This window comes from Mustelus asterias, chromosome 1 (genome assembly GCF_964213995.1).
Source record: "Mustelus asterias chromosome 1, sMusAst1.hap1.1, whole genome shotgun sequence".
Lineage (NCBI taxonomy): Eukaryota > Metazoa > Chordata > Chondrichthyes > Carcharhiniformes > Triakidae > Mustelus > Mustelus asterias.
Window position 1 is genome coordinate 62,299,845 of NC_135801.1, and position 21,479 is coordinate 62,321,323.

General features: G+C 43.8%; 1 protein-coding gene across 1 annotated transcript in view; it reads left to right on the forward strand.

Moving 5' to 3' along the window:
* Positions 1 to 399: 399 nt before the first annotated feature.
* The window catches only part of afap1 (actin filament associated protein 1), a 218,449-nt gene continuing 197,369 nt past the window's right edge, over positions 400 to 21,479 (forward strand). Inside the window, exon 1 of the mRNA XM_078213248.1 lies at positions 400 to 541. Coding sequence (XP_078069374.1) covers positions 499 to 541 — 43 coding nt within the window. The 5' untranslated portion in view covers positions 400 to 498. The remainder of the gene's footprint in view (positions 542 to 21,479) is intronic.

Genomic DNA, 21,479 nt, shown 5'->3' on the forward strand with positions numbered 1-21,479 from the left:
TTCGCTTTCGTACTGGTCACTGGATTTTCACAGACCTCGGGTCCCCTGGGGCCGGTATCCAGTCTTTAGATCAACGACTCACAACACAAAAAAGGTGCCTAATGTGTTATTGAGTATTGCAACATACTCTTCGTCCCGGCCCCGTGGTGATTGGGCAAGCAGCTTCCTTTTTCGCGATATGATTGGTCTTGGGTGCACATCAATCAGTTTCGGGGGCGGGGAAAGCGGACCTTGTCTAGTCTCTGATTGGTTAAGGATCCCGTCAATCCCCGCCTCCTGCATTGTTACGTCGTGCTCTGGGCCCTTTGCCGACGCCGATTGGCGGACTTAAATCAATAGACCTGTATGGTTGGCTGACAGCGGCTGTCACTCATCCCGCTATCTTTGACAGCTGGGCTTGGGCGGCTGCAGAGCGGAGAGACAGCGAGAGCGAGACAAGGAGCAGCCGGGTACTCGGTCCACTGCAACTCAGTGCAACTGTGCTGCTCTTTGCCAGCCATGGAGCAGAAAAACCAACTGGAAATGGAAACCTGCATCAAAGGTAGGCTTCATTGCCCATCACTTCACAGAGGGGCACCGCGGTGGACTGACTGGGAATCACAGTTGGGAGTTAAATTGCATTGTACCAATGGTCCCCATTAACTGACAGATTCAAACGTGTTCAATCCTGTCACTAAGATTAGCGTGGAGTACATGCAAAGACATGTGGGGAAAGATTCGGCCAAATCTGACTTCAATTATTATGGTTTCGACAGGGGAAAGGGGAGAGCTGTAACCCGTGCAGTTTGACTTTACTAACTCTCTATTGCAACATCCGCTTTACATTTTTTCAGATAGAAAGATTCCAGGCAGGATTTCGAAATGTGAACAGAATTGACTGCTACTGACATTTGTGGCACTTTCAATTGTTGAACGAATGTCTTTCCTTTTTGTTCGTCCTTTTCCAATTCCAGCCTATATCTGAAAGTTTAAAAAAAACCTAGTGGTCCACGCTGCAAATCAGAACCGATTAAATAGACAAGTAATCTCCGCAACACATTTTCATATGAGTCCGTGCAGAATTATTTTTCACTTCACATTAGAGTACATCAGACTCGCATTGTTCTCTTCAACCACATTATTGTGTCAGTTAACCCAGAAACAATAAATTAATTGCATACTGGTAATTTGGGTGTAAGGAGAACACAAGGCAGCCAAACAAAGCAACTAAAGGGTGGGACTGTACATGATTTATTGTTTGGAAGGTAATGATGTACAGATCCAATCTCAGGATTGCTTATTGAGTATGCTGAGCACACACCCACACGCAGGGAATTGCCCCGGGGAGAGAGGAAATCACCTGCCCAGAGGGCTGTTTTAAAACAGTGCTGTTTACATTCCCTGTCGTCTTCTGCTCAGGGAAAGTGTCGATTGTCATTCAGATCTGCCCTAATCAATCACGTATATCCGTATTCCAGCATCTTTAGTTTTTCGAGTTAATGGATGTACGTTAATAAATGTAATCACTTTTTGATCTTTAAAAAATAGATCTTTTGTAAGGCAGTATGAACGCCTGGTCCCATTTAGATTATTGGTGTGCATTTTTCGACGCTCCCCATTAGCTAATGAAAGGTTCATTCTTGAGAAAGAATGGCTAAAGAAGTGTTTCTCCTGAAAGCAACTAGATAGCTAGATGGAATGCACAGAGGTGATCCTTGTGTGATGTAGATAATTGCATCCTAGGAGAGAGTGATTAATATCCCCCCCTCCCCCAACCCTCGCCTGCGGTAGACCAAGAGACAGGAAAGATAAGCAGCCTTTGGTGAATTGAGGCAATATTTTTTTACTTCAGATAGAATTTATTCATTCTCAGCAACACATTATTTTATCATACATTTAACATTCTCATTTATCAACAACATAAGCTGCATACAAGATTTTGTTATATTCAGTAGCATACCGGGATCTTACCATTCTCCTTGGCATCTGTTAAGAATGTTTCAGAATACTGAATTTTAGAATGCACACAAGATGAAATAAGAAATGCAATGATAAATATTACATTGTGTAAATTAGTAAGTGAGTAGTTAAGTAATAAACACATAAGGGTGTAAAGGAGGGTTGGATCCCTCATAGATGGGCTCACTGCAGTTACTGATCCTGTATTGTTCCTCAGCTTCACCCAGTTGTCGCCTGTGGCTCCAAGTAATTGTTAGTCTGTGGTACCTTCTGGTAAACCGCTTTGATGGGTGGACCAAATCACATAAGGGTAGCCATCAGATTTCATATGCTTGATGACTTAAGGATTTATTTACCCTGGCATGCGAAGACTGACTCTGGCAGACTTAGCCGATCAGACCAATCCAATATCCAGTTGACTTGAAGGCAGGTCAGCGCCGTGATATGGAATGAGTAGAGTTCAACTGAAGATGTCCTGGTCACCCAAAGCATCTGGATCCACTGGATCAAGATAGGTCAGGACGAGTGAGTGAGGCTGACGATGTGTAACTCTCCCTCGCTATAATCCGGTTAGCACACAAGTCATGTTCATCATCTTTCTATCACCTTTCTTCCATTATCTATCTGCCACCAGTCCTGTGGCAGTAGGCGAGGGACAACAGCAGGTGTGGATTCATTTGCAGCTGCAGATGAGAAACCTGTGGCTCAGGTCATTGGGTTGTTTTCACTGGATCAAGCAGGTGTAAAGAAGCAGTCTCTGAGTGACTGAGCAGCTCTTTCCATGACCACACTGCTCATCTCCCTGGCATGAGGAAAGGCTAGGAAAGGTCCCCTAAATGTTGTCTGCATCACCTACTTGTACAGCAGGCTGCAACTGGTAGGGACCCCATCAACACAGTAGTAAGTCAATCTCAAAAAAGAAACGAAAGGTGACACAGGTCACGGTAGGTTCACGGAACGTGCTCACTCTCATGGACAGTGCCACAGCTGACAAACCTGACAGAGGAATTGCTCTTGTTGGTAGAGAGCTGGCTAGGTACAATGTCCAGATCACCTCCCTCGGTAAGACTCGTCTACCCTGAGCAGTGTCAACACAAGGAAATTAATGCAGATTAAACATTCTTTTGGAATGAGAAGAACAGCACAATGCTGGCATAAAATATGTTGTCATGAATCATCTGGCCAGGAAGTTGAAGCAAAATACTGCAAAGGCGAGATATCTGAAATAGAACAGTAAGTTCGTTTTATTTATATTTCATCAGTAAGTTGACTTGTCTTCCCAAGGTGTTCATGATCATTTGGTTCTTAAACTCCCCCTGCTTGGCAACAATCAACCAGCTCTCATCATTATGTATGCCCCTACCATGATCAACCATGATGAAGTCAAGGATAAATTCTATGATGACTTTCACTCCTTCATTGCTACTATACCAAAGTCAGACAAGCTAATCATTCTTCGTGACTTCAATGAAAGAGTTGGTGCAGATCACCAGGCATGGAAAGGGGTTATCAGAAAAATGTGATTGCAGTTATAACAGCAATGGTCTCCTCATGAGAGCCCTTAATCAGAACACAATTTTCTGCCTTTTGAATTGCAACAAGATATTTTGGATGCACCTCCATTCTATGCATTAGGCATCTAATCAACTATGTTGTCACCAGGCATGGGGCAGACAGGATGTGCTGTGATGAAAACCATGTGTAGTGCTGACTGCTAGACTGATCACTATCTTATCAATTCAAAGCTAAACATCAAGGTCTATCCCCCTAAACACTCCATGGCATGAAGTTCCAAAGTGTCTCAATGTCTCAAGACTCAAACAGGCAGTCATAAAGGAACCTCTCAGAAAACCTTGAGAGTCGCTAGCGTACAGTGAAAATGGACAAACTGCATTGAAGATTACTAGGTGACTTTTGGAAATATAGTATACCTAACAGTTCTAAAAGCCCTTGGCCCTACTGCTCATAAGGATTATGATTTGTACGATTCAAACAATGAGATCACCTGGAAACTACTGGAGAAGAAACATTGCCTTTACAAGGTTTTACCCAATGATAAGTCATAGAACCATAGAAACAAAGAATCCCTAGAGTGCAGAAGGAGGCCATTCGGCCTAACGAGTCTGTACCAACTCTCCGAAAAGTATTTTACCCAGGCCCACACTCCATCCTATCCCCATAACCCCGTGCATTTGCCATGACTAATCCACCTAACCTCTTTGGGCACTAAGGGGCAATTTAACATGGCCAATCCACCTAACCCGTACATCTTTGGACTGTGGAAGGAAACTGGATCACCTGGAAGAAATCCACGCAGACACAGGGAGAATGTGCAGACTCCACACAGGCAGTCACCCAAGGCCGGAATCGAACCTGGGTCCCTGGCTCTGTGAGGAAGCAGTGCTAATCACTGTACCACTTTTCAAGCAAGATCCCTACCGAAACATACACAGGACTATCCAATGTAGGCTCAGAGAGATACAGGACACTTGATTGAATCGAGAAAGCAGATGAACTTCAGTCATATGCCATTCACAAAAGCTGGAAGAAATTCTATGATGTTCTAGTTATGCGTTCAAGTCTACTAGTTCATCACCAATTCTTGGTGCTGATGGGTCAGTACTGTTCACAGAAAAAGTCCGAATTCTAGAAAGATGGGCAGAGCACTTTAACTACATCTTCAATCAGCCTTCGTCCATCATCCATCAATGAAGAAGCAACCAACAGGCTGCCACAAGATGCCATAAACTGCTCTCTAGATGGCCTTCCCAATGCTGTTAGAAATGAGGAACTCAATCAAATACATGTGAAAACTTCAACCTTGCAATCCGCATAAAGAAAATTTAAGTAATGTACCAGCCTGCTCCAGGAACATTCTATCTCGAGCCCAAAGTTTTTGTCCATGACCAGAACTTCTCAGCAGTGGATGTTCTTTTGTCTTGGCAATACACACTCGCGAGCTGTCTACATTGACAATGAGGTACATACGACAATTGCCAAAGCAAGTGTAGCCTTCAGCAGACTTTGAGCAGCAATCTGGAAATGAAGAGGAGTCAGTCAGCCTACAAAACTGAAAGTCCATAGAATAAAAGTCCAGACCACTCTACTCACCACATGAGACCCTTGAACTCTGTACCAATATCACGCTAAGAAAGTCAACCATTTTCACTTGAGCTGTCTTTGGAAGCTTCTGAAGATCAGATGACAGGAGAAAATGCCAGATACTGAGGTGCTCACCCAAGCTGGCATGCCAAGCACCCACACTATGTGGAGATAGTCACAAATGGGTTGGGCTGGTAATGGAGCCAGAATTGCTTACCAAAGTGAATCGTCTATGGCGAACTTGAGTCTTGGGTGTGCTCCCATTATGATCTAAGGAAGTGCTACAAAGACACTCTGAAGGCTTCACTTATGAGTATTCATATCGACTTTGAGTCTTGGGAGAAACTCGCCCAGGATCGTTGCACCTGGTGTAACCAAATAAATATTGATGTGATCTCCCTCAAAAGCAAGCGCATATCGAAAGCAGAGAGAAAACCTGAGCAGAAAAAAATCCCAAGCCAGCAACTTGTCCCAAACTCAACCATCTGTGATATCCTGTCCTCTTTGCAGTAGAACCTTCCAGAGCCTGATCGGCCTTATCAGTCACCTCTGTACCCTCTGGAACCCTACCAAACACTCCAGATGATGAACACATTTGCCTTCACCTTGAAGAATGAACAACACCTCAAAGGATCTGGCTTATGGGGGAATAAAGCACCATTTTCCATCATTAGATACCTTTGTTGCCTTTTAGGTATTTACCCTAGTTCGTGGGCCTTTGTTGTTTAAAACATTATTACTGGTTTATATTAGAGGTGGTTTTGCAGATTGTTCTTACCTTGTGGTAAAGTAAACATCACACCTCTAATGAGAATCATGATTCCGAGCAGAGGAACCTCCAGTTACCCTCAAACTCAGACTGACCTCGCTGAGTTTAGTGGCTGGGTGAAAAGTCCTCTTCACCTCATTCACAGCAGTAATGCAACTGAAGGTGAAAATCACTGAAAAGTTAGAATATTTTGGTGAACTTCCAGGAGGATCGTGCCAAGGAGAATGGAATTTTCCAACAGCTGGATTTTCCTACCTGCAGCAGTTTCCAGATCCTACCTGACCTCTTTAGTAACTGATTTAGGGATAAGAATTACTGAAGGTAGCAGAAACCAATTGCTGGCCACCAGACTGCTTCACAGGTTCATTGTTTCAGCTTAACTTCACCCAGATGTCCTTCAAGGACAAGATGCAGTACAAATTGCTGTAGTGCTTTTGGGATTACCACTCGAGTTCTGCATGAGATACAGTTGTCATGAAACAAAGTGACCTCATTATGTACTACGGAACCATTTCTTCCTCTATTTCCTGAGGCCACTCAGTTTTTAGATATTGTCTTACATTCTGCAGTCCACTATCACCCATTCTTCCTTCAAATCCTCTCGAGTAACAAGATTTGCAGTTATCACTCAAGTCTCCAATGTCACAAGTCTCTTCGCTATTGTCATTGCGGTTTGTGATAATAATGTGGCTAAACGTCTTAGCAACTTAGTTGCGTGAACCTGCAAGCTCAAAGTCATACGATGAAGACAATTTGACCATCTGTAAATGTGTGGAGGTCAATCACCAGATCCTGATATGGCTAACGATGTAGTCAGTGCTTGGTGATTGGTGCAGAGAATGAACCTTCTCTCAGAGATACATGTGTCAGTGTTCACAGCGTGGATGTAGGCTGGTGCTTTCCATTCTCCAGTAGAGTATTGACGTCAGCTTCCGACAGCTAGTGTGAAACCTAAGCGATTGGTCATTCACTTTGTTTGATGTACTGTGAAAGTACAATTCTATCACATTTCCTGGCACACCTATTGCAGCCTGCATGGGTTGAAATGCGTGAGGATTGCCATCTTCACCTTTTAAATGTCGAATGATATTTGTTGTGTGATTGTCCAACCCTATTGCGTGTCATTGCTGGTGAGGAACAATGCCAACTCATTCAGGTTAGACAGGGTGGGAGTACATGAATGGCTTTGGCAGCTTCACTCCAGCTGCTGTCACTCTACCCTAGAAAGGTGCCACCAGCATGCATTTGTCCTTGCATCACATGACACAATTTGACACTGTCTAACCTGAATGAGCATTGTTTCTCATTACTACCAACTTTTATTACAAATTTGTTCCCGGCTAGGCAGAAATTGCTGAGCCCATTCAAAAGCGACCATGTCCAATCATCACTCTTTTCTTTGGTCCAAAAGTATTTTTCAAGAGCTGTTAATGCCACATCAAACATAAGTACACCTTCTGTGACCTGCTCAAATATTTGCTGGCCTTGTGCTCTGCGAAAATGTACAAGTTTCACCTTCTTGTGAGTCACTGCCACATCTGGAATGTTCTTCCTCCTTGTGAGAAAAGAGGTTTTGAACCCCAAGATCTATTGATCCCATGGCATGGGTGCATCTCTCAGCAAAGAAAGGAACAATGCTAGAGTCAGAAAATTTAAACTATCCCATCCTTTTCACCAATTGTTTTGTTTTAAGACTCGGCGATATGCAGAGATGATACTCCACATTCTATATCTGAACACAAATTTTATTCAATGCTTTAAAATGTCTGCTTTCATGCTTACTGCTTCTTGCTTTCAGTTTAGCTTCTGTTTCTCAGTAATCACACCCAGGTTTGGCTAACAGCAAACAACAGGAATGAGCCAACAGATACACATAATCAAACATTGAACAATTGAACAATTGAATACTACACCACTAACAGTCTCCATCCGGTTGCTGGCAAGTTGCAACAAGCAGCTACTTCAAAACAGTGACTACACTTCAAAAAAAACATCCTTAGCTGTGAAGTGCTTTGGAAACTTATGAGGATGTAAAGGCACTAACTAATTCCAAACACTGTCTTTACTCTTAAACGGCAAAACCGCTGTTACTGAACTATTTCCATTAGCAGAGCATTCAATTTCACACCACAGAAGGAACCTTGGCTATCTTACCTCGACTAACTTTTTGGTGGAACTGTCCAATTAATCTCACTCCTTGTTTTTGCCTCGTAACCTGGTATTTTTCTCCTGTGTGAAGAAATCTGTCTAACCTCTCATTTTGCTCAGTGACAATTTGAATTTGACAACTCCTAATTACTGATTCCATAACTAAAGGAAATAATCTTTCCTAATTCATCCCATTGAATTGTTAGCATACTTGATACGGTGCACTCTGTGCCCAGGTCCATTTGTCCGTCATCTAACAGCGACCCTTGGGGCACACCACTTCCAGATGTTCTCTAATCCTACGGGTTTCTATCCATCCTGCTACATTTCATCTGAAGTGACAATAGGAATTTTAGCACAAACTTTCTGTGAGACACCTAGTCAAAAGCCTTCAGAACAATCATAATGCACCCATATCTGTTACAATCCTCCTTGTGGTTGATTTGAAGTTTTTCTTTCAGCATCACGCAGAAACAGCTTTTGTTAATTCAATTGAAATTTTGGGGTGAAAAAAAACTGCTAATCTAAAATAAAAATAGCAAATGTTGGAAATGGACAGTCGCCAGCTGAAAGAGGAAGAAAGCTTTCTGTTTTTTCATGAGAACATGGTTATATATTTGACAATGTATTCAATTATAATGTAAATTCAAGAGCATTCATACATCTATCACAGTGTTTAAAGTACCGATATTTGTCCCTAAATATTTGTTGCCGTCTGCTTTCCTTACAAATGTACAATGCATTATCCTTAACTTGTATATTTACTACCATCACTGCAAATATAGAGTATCTGGCGTGTGTAATTAGAATCACCGTCTTTCACATTCTTGGCTGGTACATCTATCCAATCACTGATAGGGAATGCAGATAATCTCCCTTCAAATGGACAATCTAATGGCCTCAGATACTATAGTGAGGTAGAGCTTGCAGTCTGAATTCTCTGATGGTCTTGTGAGGCTTCTGGCTTTGATCACTGGGATAAAATAGGAACTTTGCTTGTTCCAGAACATTTGGTGTCACAGAAGCTAAATGAATGAAAGCAGGAACACCAGTGAGTCTTACCCTGGAGAAATGCATTGCTTGTTGGCTGGATGTTAAATGACATACATGGTGGAGCCCGTAACCCTTATCCTCACCCACTGAACCAACAAAGGAGCCCTGCCATTGATGGGCAGGTAAAGTGGGTTAAAAAAAAGTTAATGCATTCTAAATCACACAGCTGGTGAGAGGAGATTCCAAATGATAAATGACTTGTGGGATTTAATTTGCAGTCATTTATTTCGGCAGTACTCCTTAATATACCTGCAGCTGTAGCAACCTTATTGTCTTCACCCTTTTCTTCAGAAAATGTCACAGCTCTGAGGATATTATGCAATTGTAACGTTAATAATGAGATATTTTTTAATTAATTGTTGTCAAAAATTGAGAAATGTCGTGAGCATTTAATTTTTGCGCAGGTTTTTGACTTTGAATTGAACACTGCAAATATTTCCAACAGTACTTACACCTGAGATTGATCTTGACAAGACTGCTGTGTCTTCTCTTTTAATATCTGATCTGAAAGATGGTATCTTGGATTGTGTGATTCTCTTTCCATTCTGCACTAAACTGTCAGCCTAGATTATCAGAACCAAGCTGAAACTTGTCCAGTCGTTCACGTTTCCAGCCAGGAATATCACAAGGCTATCAGCAAAAGGAATGCTGACCAGTTTTTCCTCTGGGATGGTGAAACCAGCTATGGCTTGGTGTTGTTGGATTTAATGCACTCCAACATTAAGGTTAGTTTTGACCTACACCACTGCTGTCAGTGCCTCCAATGGCAACATACCTGTAATAGTTGTTTTGACTATGGCGAGCTGTGGAGCTGAAGCAGTCACTCTGTTGTTTGCTGGTCTATATAGACTTCTCCACCTACTGGGAGGGTAATGGCCTTTGACAAAACTTCACTATTTACAAGATCAAAACAGTTTTTGTGGTGGTGTTTTTAAGGTTGGATTCTAGAAGTCTGGCATAAACTGCTCACTGCAATTGCAGCACCAAATCCAGTTTCCTTATCCTAGTCATAGAATCATAGACCCGTGAAAAATTGGATCCGTGATTCTGCTGCCAGGGTAAATGAGCTGGATTTAATAGTGTGAACAACAAGCAGTTAGCTCACAGACACTGGTTTCCTGAAATCTAACCCAAACAAGCACTAGTGTAAAAGGGCTTGAAACAGGTGCCCATGGTACTGGAGAAATTGATCCATAATAAAAATGGGACACTTGCTACACCATTAAGAGGTGCAGAACCACTTCCTGAATTACAATTGCAGCATTGGTTATGCTCAAAACATGCAAAATGCAACAGTCACTTTGTGCTTTAGGATGGATTCCATTGTATAAAAAAAACACTAAAAGTGAATGAATCAGTGAAGAGAAAAAAATCATGTGATGAGTATGTGAGTAATCAAAGTTGATTTTATTTTGAAAGTGACAGAGTCAGCTGTTTTCAAATTGGATATGATGGATTGTTATGAAAGGAATGCTTTCAGTGAAACAGGTTTATGGTGCAGGAAGCTATTTCTTGAAAGTCAAAATGGCCATGGACCATTTGTTCAGCATAGCAGCACAGAATTGTAGGAGGCTTTGCCTGTGATTTCCCCATACAGTAATTTCACTGACCGTAACCTGGTTACTGGGGGAGGTACCAGGGAGAGGCGACATGCAAAATTTTGTTGAGGCGTCGGGAGTTTCGCCTGGAGAGTTGGCAGGAAACCCGTGCTGCTTTTTTTTCACCAAATCACATGGCAATTAGGCAATGGCAAGGCCAGAGGCGCGTCTTCACAAAGCAATCCAGGGGAGCAGGGGGAGGGAGGGAGGGGGGTGGGAGTGGTTTCATGTGATGGGCGTTGTGGGGAAAGGGTGCAAGGATATTGGCAGCAAGGGCAGAGGGAGGTTCTCAGCAAGCCACACACCCCCTTCCTGATATCAAGTTCCTCAATCAGGTACTCGGTGCTTTTGATCGAGGGATTCCTCCAGGAGGTGACAAGTTGAATGCACAGTTTTAGTTGCCTTACATGCCACACAGCTACGGGCACTCCAGCATCTGGAGTAATACCAATGGCAGTGGGATGATGTTCTTAAGTGGCCAACAGTGGAGTGAGAAGGTCGACCATGGGCCTTCCTGCCCATAATTTAATTTAAGAGGGCAGTAGACCATGTTTAGATAAACCACCATCCTACCTAATTAAACGCTCTTCCAGCCTCCACACTCACCACCAGAGAGAGCAGAAGATTCCACCAAATATAGAGAGACGACAAAACTGAGTCAGTACCACCCTTGGGCTACTTCATTTGAATCTCTCTCTCTTATATATATATATATGTATGTATGTGTATATAGTCATAGTCTACAGGGTGGCCAGCTTGATGTATTGCACAGAGGAACCAAAAAGAGGGGTAAAGTAGTATTTTTAATTTTAAAAATTGATACATTTTTAGAAATGTAAACTGGACAAAATAAGAAATATTAGCTTAAAATTTCTGAATTGTTTTACAGTAAGATTCAGTCCAAAATGTTTCTTCATGTTACTACTGCAAAGTCAAGACCATCTGCAAACCAAATGTTACAGAGCTTGCTCAAATAATGCTGTCGGCTGTGATGAGGCCATTTCTTCCAGACTGCTGTAGATATTGAATCGCGGGTGAAATAATTTCCTGGTTTATTTTTGTAACGGCTTTTTCCAGAAAATCTGATTGGATAAAGATGCTTGAGAAAGTGCTAGCCAATAGCATTCTGTAGCTGGAGTGCAGTCATAACGTTTTAAGTTCAAGTAATGTCGAAGGAATCTGCTGTCGATTAATGGGCTGTCTGCCTGGAGGGAGTGGCTTGGCCCATTCTCACAGTCATCAGTGAGAGGATAATTGAAACATGTACAGGGAGGACAGAGCTTGTGGAAAGTCCCTTACCTCGTTGTTTCAGAGAAGCACATGGTTATCATTTTTTCCCTGCCTGCCTCATCCAGTGTATAATAATTTTTAGGACATACCCATTTCAGAATTTTTCTTGTGAACTTTATGGAGATTAATCCAGTTTTGGACATTTTTTAAATGCTACACTTCACTGTGGATTGAGATAAAGGATGTTTGCTATGTGTAACTGAACAACGGGAGCTGAGCAGACTGATTTTTAAAAGAGCCATTCCATTTGGTTGGGATAGGAAGATGTTGAACTAATCTTGTAATTAAATCTCTATTTATCTTAAATTCAGCAAGGCAGCAACGGAGAATATAGTTGATGCTGTAATTTCGTTTCTTCAACATACACGGGTTAATTTTTAACCTGTTTTATAATGCACACATTTCCACCTCGCTGAACAGTTCTCTAACTGATTGATATCTTTTAATCAATTTTCCTGACATTTCTATTACAGTAGTTGAAAGGCCATTTAATGGATTTTCAACTGCTGTCATTTTTCCTTGGTGAGTAGCACAAATATATATAGGGTTTTCTCACTTGTGTTTTTATACATGCACTTATCACCTCAAGATCCCTAATTAATTCCATGCTGGCCTCTCATTTTCCACTCTCTACAAACTCCATCATGATTCTTACATTTGCCATTCATCTCTGATCATGCACTAAGACATACTAGTCACCCATGTTGTCACAGACCTACGGTGGTTCCTGCTTGCCCTATGCCTGAAATTTAAAATTCTCATCCTAGTCTTTAAATTTGTTTTCCTGTCTACCGTTACTCCTTTAGTCCCACAATCACCTCAACTGAACATTCGGGGGCGATCTTACCAAAAAAAATTCCAAGTGCCAAATGAGCACGAAAACAGGAGAGAATTGCGCCAATTTTTTGGGTGAGCTCTCAGACACAGTCTTATGCCACTCAGAGGAACAAAGAGGCAAAGTGCATTTCATCCAGTAGGGGGGAGTGGACAGGATATTTTCTTGCTGGGATGCCGGCTACTGACTGCAAGGGGCACTATTGTGCCTGCGCCTTGATTTCTCAGTATTCCATGTACAGGTGTACACAGAACACTGAGAGATCCGTCACTCCTCCCACCCCATGGATATTGCCTCCCCATCCCCCACCCGCCCCCAGATTACTGGTCTCGCTGGCTGATCACTGTCCTCTCCAACCGATCACTGCCCCGATACCCACTCCTGGCTGATCACTGCCCCGATGCTCCCCCTCCTGGCCAGTCATTGCCTCGGCTGATCTCCGATTGTAGAGTGCATAGCCCCCCCGCCTCTCCTTAGGCCTCGTCCTCTCCCCTTAGGCGCTGCCGCTTGGCATTGCCCAGTGCCAGGTGGGCAATGCCAGGGTGCTCAGTGGGCAATGCCAGGGTGCCTGGTGGGCAGTGCCATGGTGGCAGTGCCAGGTTGGCATTGCCAAGGTCCTGGGCTGGCATGACCAATGGGCATTGCCCCCCTGCTCCTGACCACCTGGGGGGCCGCAGTGGCCTTGGTCCCACCAGCATGGCCACCACGTCTGCTCGCCGTTGCTGGAGACCTTACATGATCCTCACGGGTGAGGATCTCCACCGGTGAGGCCGTTAAGGCAAGTGGGTCAGGACGACTGCATCCTGCGTTCACTAATAACATTTAAATTTAGATTTAAATATTTTAATCAGCCTCGCGTCCATCCCAGGCGCAAAGCTGACTTCACAGTGCCAGTAGTATCGTGAGAGGCGAGAAACTGAGTGCAAAGCCGGTTTTTCGCTCCTCTCGCGATCTTACGAGCTCGCCACACTGATCGACCATCGGGACGAGCCAGTAAGACCGCCCCCCAGAGTTTCACTGACCCCAATTTCTTGCACATTCCCCCTCTCTTTACTCACAATGGGCAGCCTTTGATCACTTTGTCCCAATTCCCTCCTTAAAACCCTCCATATTATTCTGTGCACATACACAAAGCCTTCCTGTCCCCTTCGCAGGATTTTCTTAATTGATTGCCGAGTTCTCACCCTGAGAAAATACATGCATCATAAAAGACATGTAGGAGCTGATATGGCTTCCCACAGGATGGAAGCAAAGAGGGAGAACATTAGTGATCCTGTAGAATGGTAAAGCCTGGAAGTCACACAACAGCAACATTCTCCGAACACCCTCCCTCCCAACCGTCATCACCACCCCTGCATCCCCACCACAAACTTACATCCTGTTGTGGTCAATATTAGTTAGCTCCCTGCCTCCCTGCAGTTGAAAATCATGCATGCAGGGCCATTTATATGTGGTGGGTCTGCCGAGTCAGGATGTTAGTAAAAGTCTAATACAATATCACTAAAGATACTATTATTATTCTGAATGGCCACTGCTATTGCCTGAAAAAAAAATTAGAGTCAGCCCTATAATTCAACCCAGCAATTAAGCATGCTACATAATTTGGAGTTAGTAAGGGATTGGAAACTATATCTAGGCTTACATTGACACTGCACTGGAGTAATGTGGGCTATACGTTCCACCAGATTACCAGCCATGCTGTGAAAATGAAAATGTACCTGTGTCTTTAAAATAGGGTCTGGATTACACTTGCAGATCCAGGTCTAAATCTCCCCACCTGAAGACTACGGTTTGTGTTGACTGGTGTGTTAAAAGGATGGGACATCAATCAACTTTGATATAAATGGCTCTTTATGCTTTGTCCCTCATGGGAATATTTCAGGTTAACACCACGAGATGTCATTTGTTTCAAGCATTTATTGCATTTATTACTCCTTGTGAGTTGTGTTGCCATTTTGATCTCCTCTTTTGATTGGCACTGACTTTTTCTGAGATGCATTTTTACCAATGCTGCTCAGTATCTCAGTTAAGTCCTCTCACTCTTCATATGCAAACACTGAAATCCAGTTTTATTACTTCAGAAAAACTCTGAGGAAGGTGACAGAGCCTGATTTGCAGCTCTCCACTGAGAAATGGGCAGCCAGGTTAGAGTTTATTGAGTTGGTCTAAATTGAACAATGGTAGAAGTTCTCAAGAGGACCACACATTGAGAGCTTGACACTTGGGAAGCAGAAACTTGTACAAGGTTAAAAGGCTTGCAGCAGCTAACAATTTGGATTTAGAGGAGCATTTAGAACTTTGTGATCAAATAATATCCTCATGAGCCTTCAGACTAAGCAGTGAGTCTGTGGAAATGCTACTCGATTAAGTTAACTAGTGTGGGAGGTACCCAGTGACACTGGCTCTTAAGTCGCAGTACAAAAGCAATAGTATCACAATGCAAACAGAAAAATCCTCACTGACGTGTCTCTCTGCTGGAAAAACGGAAATCCTCTTTTCAGGGGTGGCAAAATAAAGGAAGCCAGTCACCCTTTCAAAGAATAAATAAGTAAATTTGCAACTTGTGTAATTGCCTCGTTCTCATTCCGTTAGCTTATCTTTAATGCCCATGAGATAGCAGCGTTCCCTCTCCACCCTCTATGTTCATCTGAAAGTATCCCTTCATTCACATCCTTACATTCTTCCATCCTGCTAAAAGTGGTAGGTAACTTTTCAGTTTGTGCAGCTGGAATCACCTGCATTTTGGCTGCACCTCTGGCAACTAGAAATTATTCTCACTTTCTGCATTCTGTTTCAAGGAAAATACAGCCCATAATAATAATGAAAGGAGAGTGACAAGAACTGGTTAATCCCTAGCCTCCACCTTCTTACTTTTGAGGATAAGGTATTTGAGCTTTTAGGAAGGGAGTCTGCACAGCTGGTTGAAGGTGAGGAAAAAGGAATACAGGTGCCAATTGCAAATTTGTCACCACATTCTTTCTTTCTTGCCCCTTTATACCTTGTATCAGATCATGAAACCCTCATCTCTTTGACAGAAAAGAATGTGAATTCTGCCCCTCAGCATTACCTTCCATGTGCTCTTCCTCTTTTCCTTTTCTAGCCATGCCAGAGGAAGAAGAGGAAAAGGGAGAGAATCCAGGGTCTTGTACATCCAGCCCTGTAGGTACTTCACAGCACCATCATTCACAATTGTGCTCCCAGATACCAGCTCTGAGATACCCATCCTATGGTGAAATGAGCCACATGGGAGGAGACTAGGTGATACATAAGCATGGATGACTATGATCAACTTGGGGTTTAAGTTGAGGAAGATATTGATGATAGGAGGGCCTGGTGGCATTGCCCCCTCAGCTAAAGAGCCTGGAGTTTGAAATCTCATAGGTCCTGTTTCAAGTATAAGTGCCAGCACTGGGGCATGGCATGTAGTAAACTGCAGCTGACACACAGCGCCAGTGGAGCAGTCTACTACCCACGTGTGCGATCCACCTTGCAGAATGTAGAAGCTCAAGCCAGACCCGTTGAAGAGGTGCCGATGAAGTAGAAACTAAAAGCAGATTGTGCTTCCCCAGACTGCTGTTATAGAGGCCTCGGGCACCAGGTTAGAGAAGGCTGTCACTGGGGGTACAAATAAGTGACTCTTCACAGAGCTTCACTGATCTCCTTAGGAAGCTTTCCTGCAGACTAATGCACATGAGAAGGCAAAACACAAGATTGTGAACTTTATGGATGACTTTAATTTTCTTTTTCTCTTTTCCTTTCCCTCTATCCGTCTACTTTTGTATATATCTGTTGATATATGTACATGTGTGTATACAGACCCTCCAATCACTCCTTTTAATTATTTGCACATATGAAAGAGTAGGGGCAGGCTGCTGCACAAAAAGTATAGTCTGCATCATTCCATTCTAGAGTTTATCTGCTGCCATCAGACTTCTGAATGGACCTACCTTATATTAAGTTGATCGTTCTCTACACCCTAGCTGTGACTGTAACACTACATTCTGCACCCTCTCCTTCTCTATGTGTGGTATGCTTTGTCTGTATAATGCGCAAGAAACAATACTTTTCACTGTATACTAATACATGTGACAATAATGAACCAAATCAAATCAAAAGGATTTAATTGCCATGAGGGAGATGTCACCTGATTGCAGGAGGGTGATACTGGCATACAGATTTCAGCCATGTCCGCTACGATTCTCACCAACTTTTACAGGTGCACCATAGAAAGCATCATTTCTAGTTATATCACAGCTTGGTATGGTTCCTGTTCTGTCCAAGACCACAAGAAACTACAAAGGGTTGTGAATGTGGTCTAATCCATCATGCAAACCAGTCTCCCATCCGTTGACTCTGTCTACACTTCCCGCTGCCTCGGAAAAGCAGCCAGCATAATCAAGGACCCCATGCATCCGGACATTCTCTCTTCCACCTTCTTCCATCAGGAAAAAGATACAAAGGTCTGAGGTAACGTACCAACCGACTCAAGAATAGCTTCTTCCCTGCTGCCATCAGACCTTTAAATGGACCTACCTTACATTAAGTTGATCTTTCTCTACACCCTAACTCTGACTGCAATACTACATTCTGCACCCTCTCCTTTCCTTTTCTATGTATGGTTATGCTTTGTCTGTATAGCGCACAAGAAACAATATTTTTCACTGTATACTAATACATGTGACAATAATAAATCAAATCAAATCACCTTTGTCCCACCTATCATTCAGATGTATCTCGATTAAGATTAAATATTCCACCTTCCCAGAGACATACAGTGTTAAAGGGATACATTCACACTGTTTATTATTGGTTAAAGTTAGGTTTGCACTAAACTTATTGAAACATGTAAACATCATTGGCATGATTTTGGGGTGATTTTGAGATTGCCTGAATAGGAACTGTCAGTTAAATTGTGAGTGGAAAATGTAGATTTTTGTAGATGATGGTGATATGGTACGAAGGGGAGAATGTGTGTGCAGAATTGTTTGTGCTTTATGTATGTGTGTGATAGTCAAGTGAGATCTTCTGATTGCCCCCCAACCCTCTTGACGCTGCAGCTGCTTTGGGACAAACTCAGAGTGAGGGTTATGTGAAAGGTTGTCCCCATTTGTCTGGGGTACAGTCTCCCTCTTTTGGGAAACAAAGATAAATTACATTTTATGTCCTGTTGGAAGAGGAGGAGGAAGGCAGCTCCACAGTAAGTGGCAGAAAGGCGATATGGTGAAACGTTTTAAGGAAGTAAAAGAATCAAATTAAGTGAGAAACAAGAACGCTGAACCTAAACCTCCTTTCACTGAGTGTCCATTGGAGGTGCACCTTCCAGAGTGTCACTGACTAGACAGCATATGCCGCCATTTCTGTCCTCCTTTAACAGAAATTAGTCTGAAAATTCATCAGTGGTTCTCATACTCTCCTGCTGATCGGCAGAACTGCTGTAAGAACAGTGTAAATGGTCTTTCATGCTGTTTTTCTGTGAGGTTCTGCCAATATGAACTTTGTAGATACAGCTTCCGCTGCAGTGTGAACCTGACACAGAAGCCAACGTGGCAGCTAAGTTTTCAGAGCAGGCTGGTTCCCAGCTTGTCAGGGTCGGGGCCAGCTTGACATCTCCCTGCTGAGCCTGTAATGATTGTGTAACCCAAAAGTAAAATGGTTTGAGCTTCAGTTACATTGTTACTATTAGCCACAGTGTAACAATGTTGGATCAATTTGTTTATAGCTGCAGGCAGGTCTGTGTTGGAGGAAGGAGGCGGGTGTTATACAAAGAGAACCAAGGTAATTGCCTACTGTTTCACGGTTTCATTGTGCTGTTTAATGAGTCTACACCTAACTAGAGTGGAAAGTAAGCAGTAGCTGAAGCTTCAAAAATGTGTTGCAATTTAATTTGTTCAGCCTCAGGGTATTAGCAACATCTGAGCTGGAGAGTCTGGATAGAATGTCAGTCATTAAAACTTGTCATAGAATTCCAGTGCCTGGAGACACTCTATTGTGCATGATTTTGTTTCTTTCCTGAAGTAATAAATCCCATTCACACTTACCTGCAGATGTGTTCTGACTCATGTCTCTGATTTCTTTTTGTCTCAGATTGTAACTATAGAGTTGTCATTTCAATCCGTCTTCACGCAGATAAATAGAATTAACGGCTGGCTTGACTTGTGTTACAAATCTAGAATATGGAGCCAGTCTCAGGGCAAGGGGCAATAAATTTGGAATCAGGAGTTCATTTGAGGAGGTTGTGATAAAAATGGCTAGCCACCTGAATCAGTGAGGGTAATTTTGACTTTGAGTGATAGCTGGGGTTCCCAACCCTTCCAAATGACTGTTTGGTCTCCTGAGAGCTACTCAGAGCGCTATGTGCGGCATGGTGGCACAGTGGTTAGCACTGCTGCCTCACAGCGTCAGGAACCTGCGTTTAATTCCGGCCTCGGGTCACTGTGTGGAGTTTGCACATTCTCCCCGTGTCTGTGTGGGTTTCCTCCGGGTGCTCCGGTTTCCTCCCACAGTCCAAAGATGTATGGGTTAGATGGATTGGCCATGATAAATTGCCCCATAGTATTAGGGGGACTAGCTAGGGTAAATGCATAGGGTTATGGGGATAGGGCCTGGGTGGGATTGTGGTCGGTGCAGACTTGATGGGCCAAATGGCCTCCTTCTGCACTGTAGGATTCTATGATTCTATACTATGAACTCGAGAGAAATGGTCCTCATATTTCTTGTTTGCACATGCGGGGCAGAATTTAGTGGAGCCCGTTAAAATAGGCAAAATGGCAGACGGGCCCGGAGTGTCGCGCTGGAGGTCCGAGGTCTGACACCTGCCAGTGGGAAAACTGTTTTGCATTGAGTGAGCGGCAGGAAGGCATAAGGCTCATCAGAGAGCCACTTAAATCCAATTGTCACTGAGGATTAAACAAGATTTGCTTCCAGAAAACTTCCCAGCAAACACTGTTGGAGTTGTCAGCGGTCCTCGGGGGAATCCCTCATACCTGGGATCACAGTGCCGAATCAAGGGACCTGATATTGGTAAAGGGTGGATTCACTGCTAAAAGCCATTCCCCTGCCCCTGCACCTGACCCCGACTCTTTGAAAGCAACCCCCTTCCTGAGATCCCCCCATACTGTCCCGCTTATCTCTGTTCAGAGGTCCAGTGATGATCCCTGGTGAAGGCCCCAGTGTGTTAATGGCTGCGGCCAGCAACTCCTGGGGCCTGGATTTCAGTCGACTGGGGGCTCAATCTGACAGGAGGCCCAATGCTCTCCAGGTAAGTGCGTGCCTACTGGGGAATTGTGTCAGCCTTTCATTGAAAGGCAACGTGGAATTGCCCACCAATTCTCCAGCTGGTGGATGGAATCTCCCACGCAGCAACTAAATTCTGCCCTTGGACTAATCCATTGCCTGTCACTTAGAATCAATGTAGGTTTTCTGAACCTTGCTGAAACTCACTGCATCATTGCCTGTTGTGAGAATGACAGCATTGGGGCCAACATGACTGTCCGGGCAACACTGTGCCCATGATTTTGCAGCCACTGCTCGCCCTGGGCACAAATTCCATGATGGCCACTAAATCTCGCCAGAGGCCAAAACTGTATTTGCACTGGTAAAATTTCCGAATTTGATTTTCCCCCCTCCGATGAAACGATCAGGTTCTCGTCCAGAAAAAGCATGAGCCTGTTTCGCATAATTTATAATAAACGTGAATATCATTACAGGGCTTAACACTGCTACTTCTGCCCTCAATGTATTGTCTCACCCAGTTAGCATGATGTCATGCTGGCATGAATCAGTACTGGTTTTTAAAAATAAACCAGTGACTATGCCAGGTTGGCACTGATGGGGGGAAGACCTCTGGGAATCGTGAGGGGGAAGGGGTGGGGGGAGGCAATGCCTGTGAGAGGAGAGGCTGATGCCTGTGAGGGGGGGAAAGGGGCAATGCCTGCAAGGGAGGAGGCCACTGCCTGTCAGGGACGGGGAAAGGATGTCTTTTGCAGGGGGGGAGTGATGCCTGTGGGGGGTGTTGGCAGTGCCTGTGAGGGGGGGGGGGGCACTGCCCCAATGCCTGGGGGCTCACCACGATGCCAGGAGAAGGGGGTGCACCCCAATGTTTGCATGATGGGTGGCTCACTCTGATGCTTGTATGGGGGGGGGGGGGGGTCCTCCATGTCCAGTAGGGGAGGGGGGAGTTTATTTTTTGATCAGATTGGGGTGCCCTTTAAAGATGGTCCTCCGATCTCTGTGGGGTCGGCTTTGCTGGCTCTATTAGGCCCCACCCAGCCAGAGTGATGACATAAACCGTGCCCCCAGAATCTCTGCGCACAGAGTGCCAGAAATGCTGGAGTGAAAGCTGGGCTGTTCATCCGGAGAGAGACATGTCGGTTTTCAAACTGAGCCTGACACTGAAAAATGTTTGGGAAAATTCTGCCTGCGAGTCCTAAAAGAAGGAAATGGTAAGAAGAGAAGAGAGACAGCAAAACAAACTGAGCGAGGGAGAAAGAGAAACACGTGTTAGATTCTGAAGCGATTGTCCCCACGGCTGGGGAATCCAGAACATGGAGCCATAGTCTGAGGATAATGGAGCAATCATTAGGACTGAGATCAGGAGACATTTCTTCAGTCCGAGGATTGTAAATCTCTCAAATTCTTTACAATCTAGAGGATTGTGGATATTCCAGTAATGAATGCACTGAAATAGTACATCCTGGCTGAGATAGACAGATTTTTGGTATCTCAGGGAATCAAGGGATATGAGGAA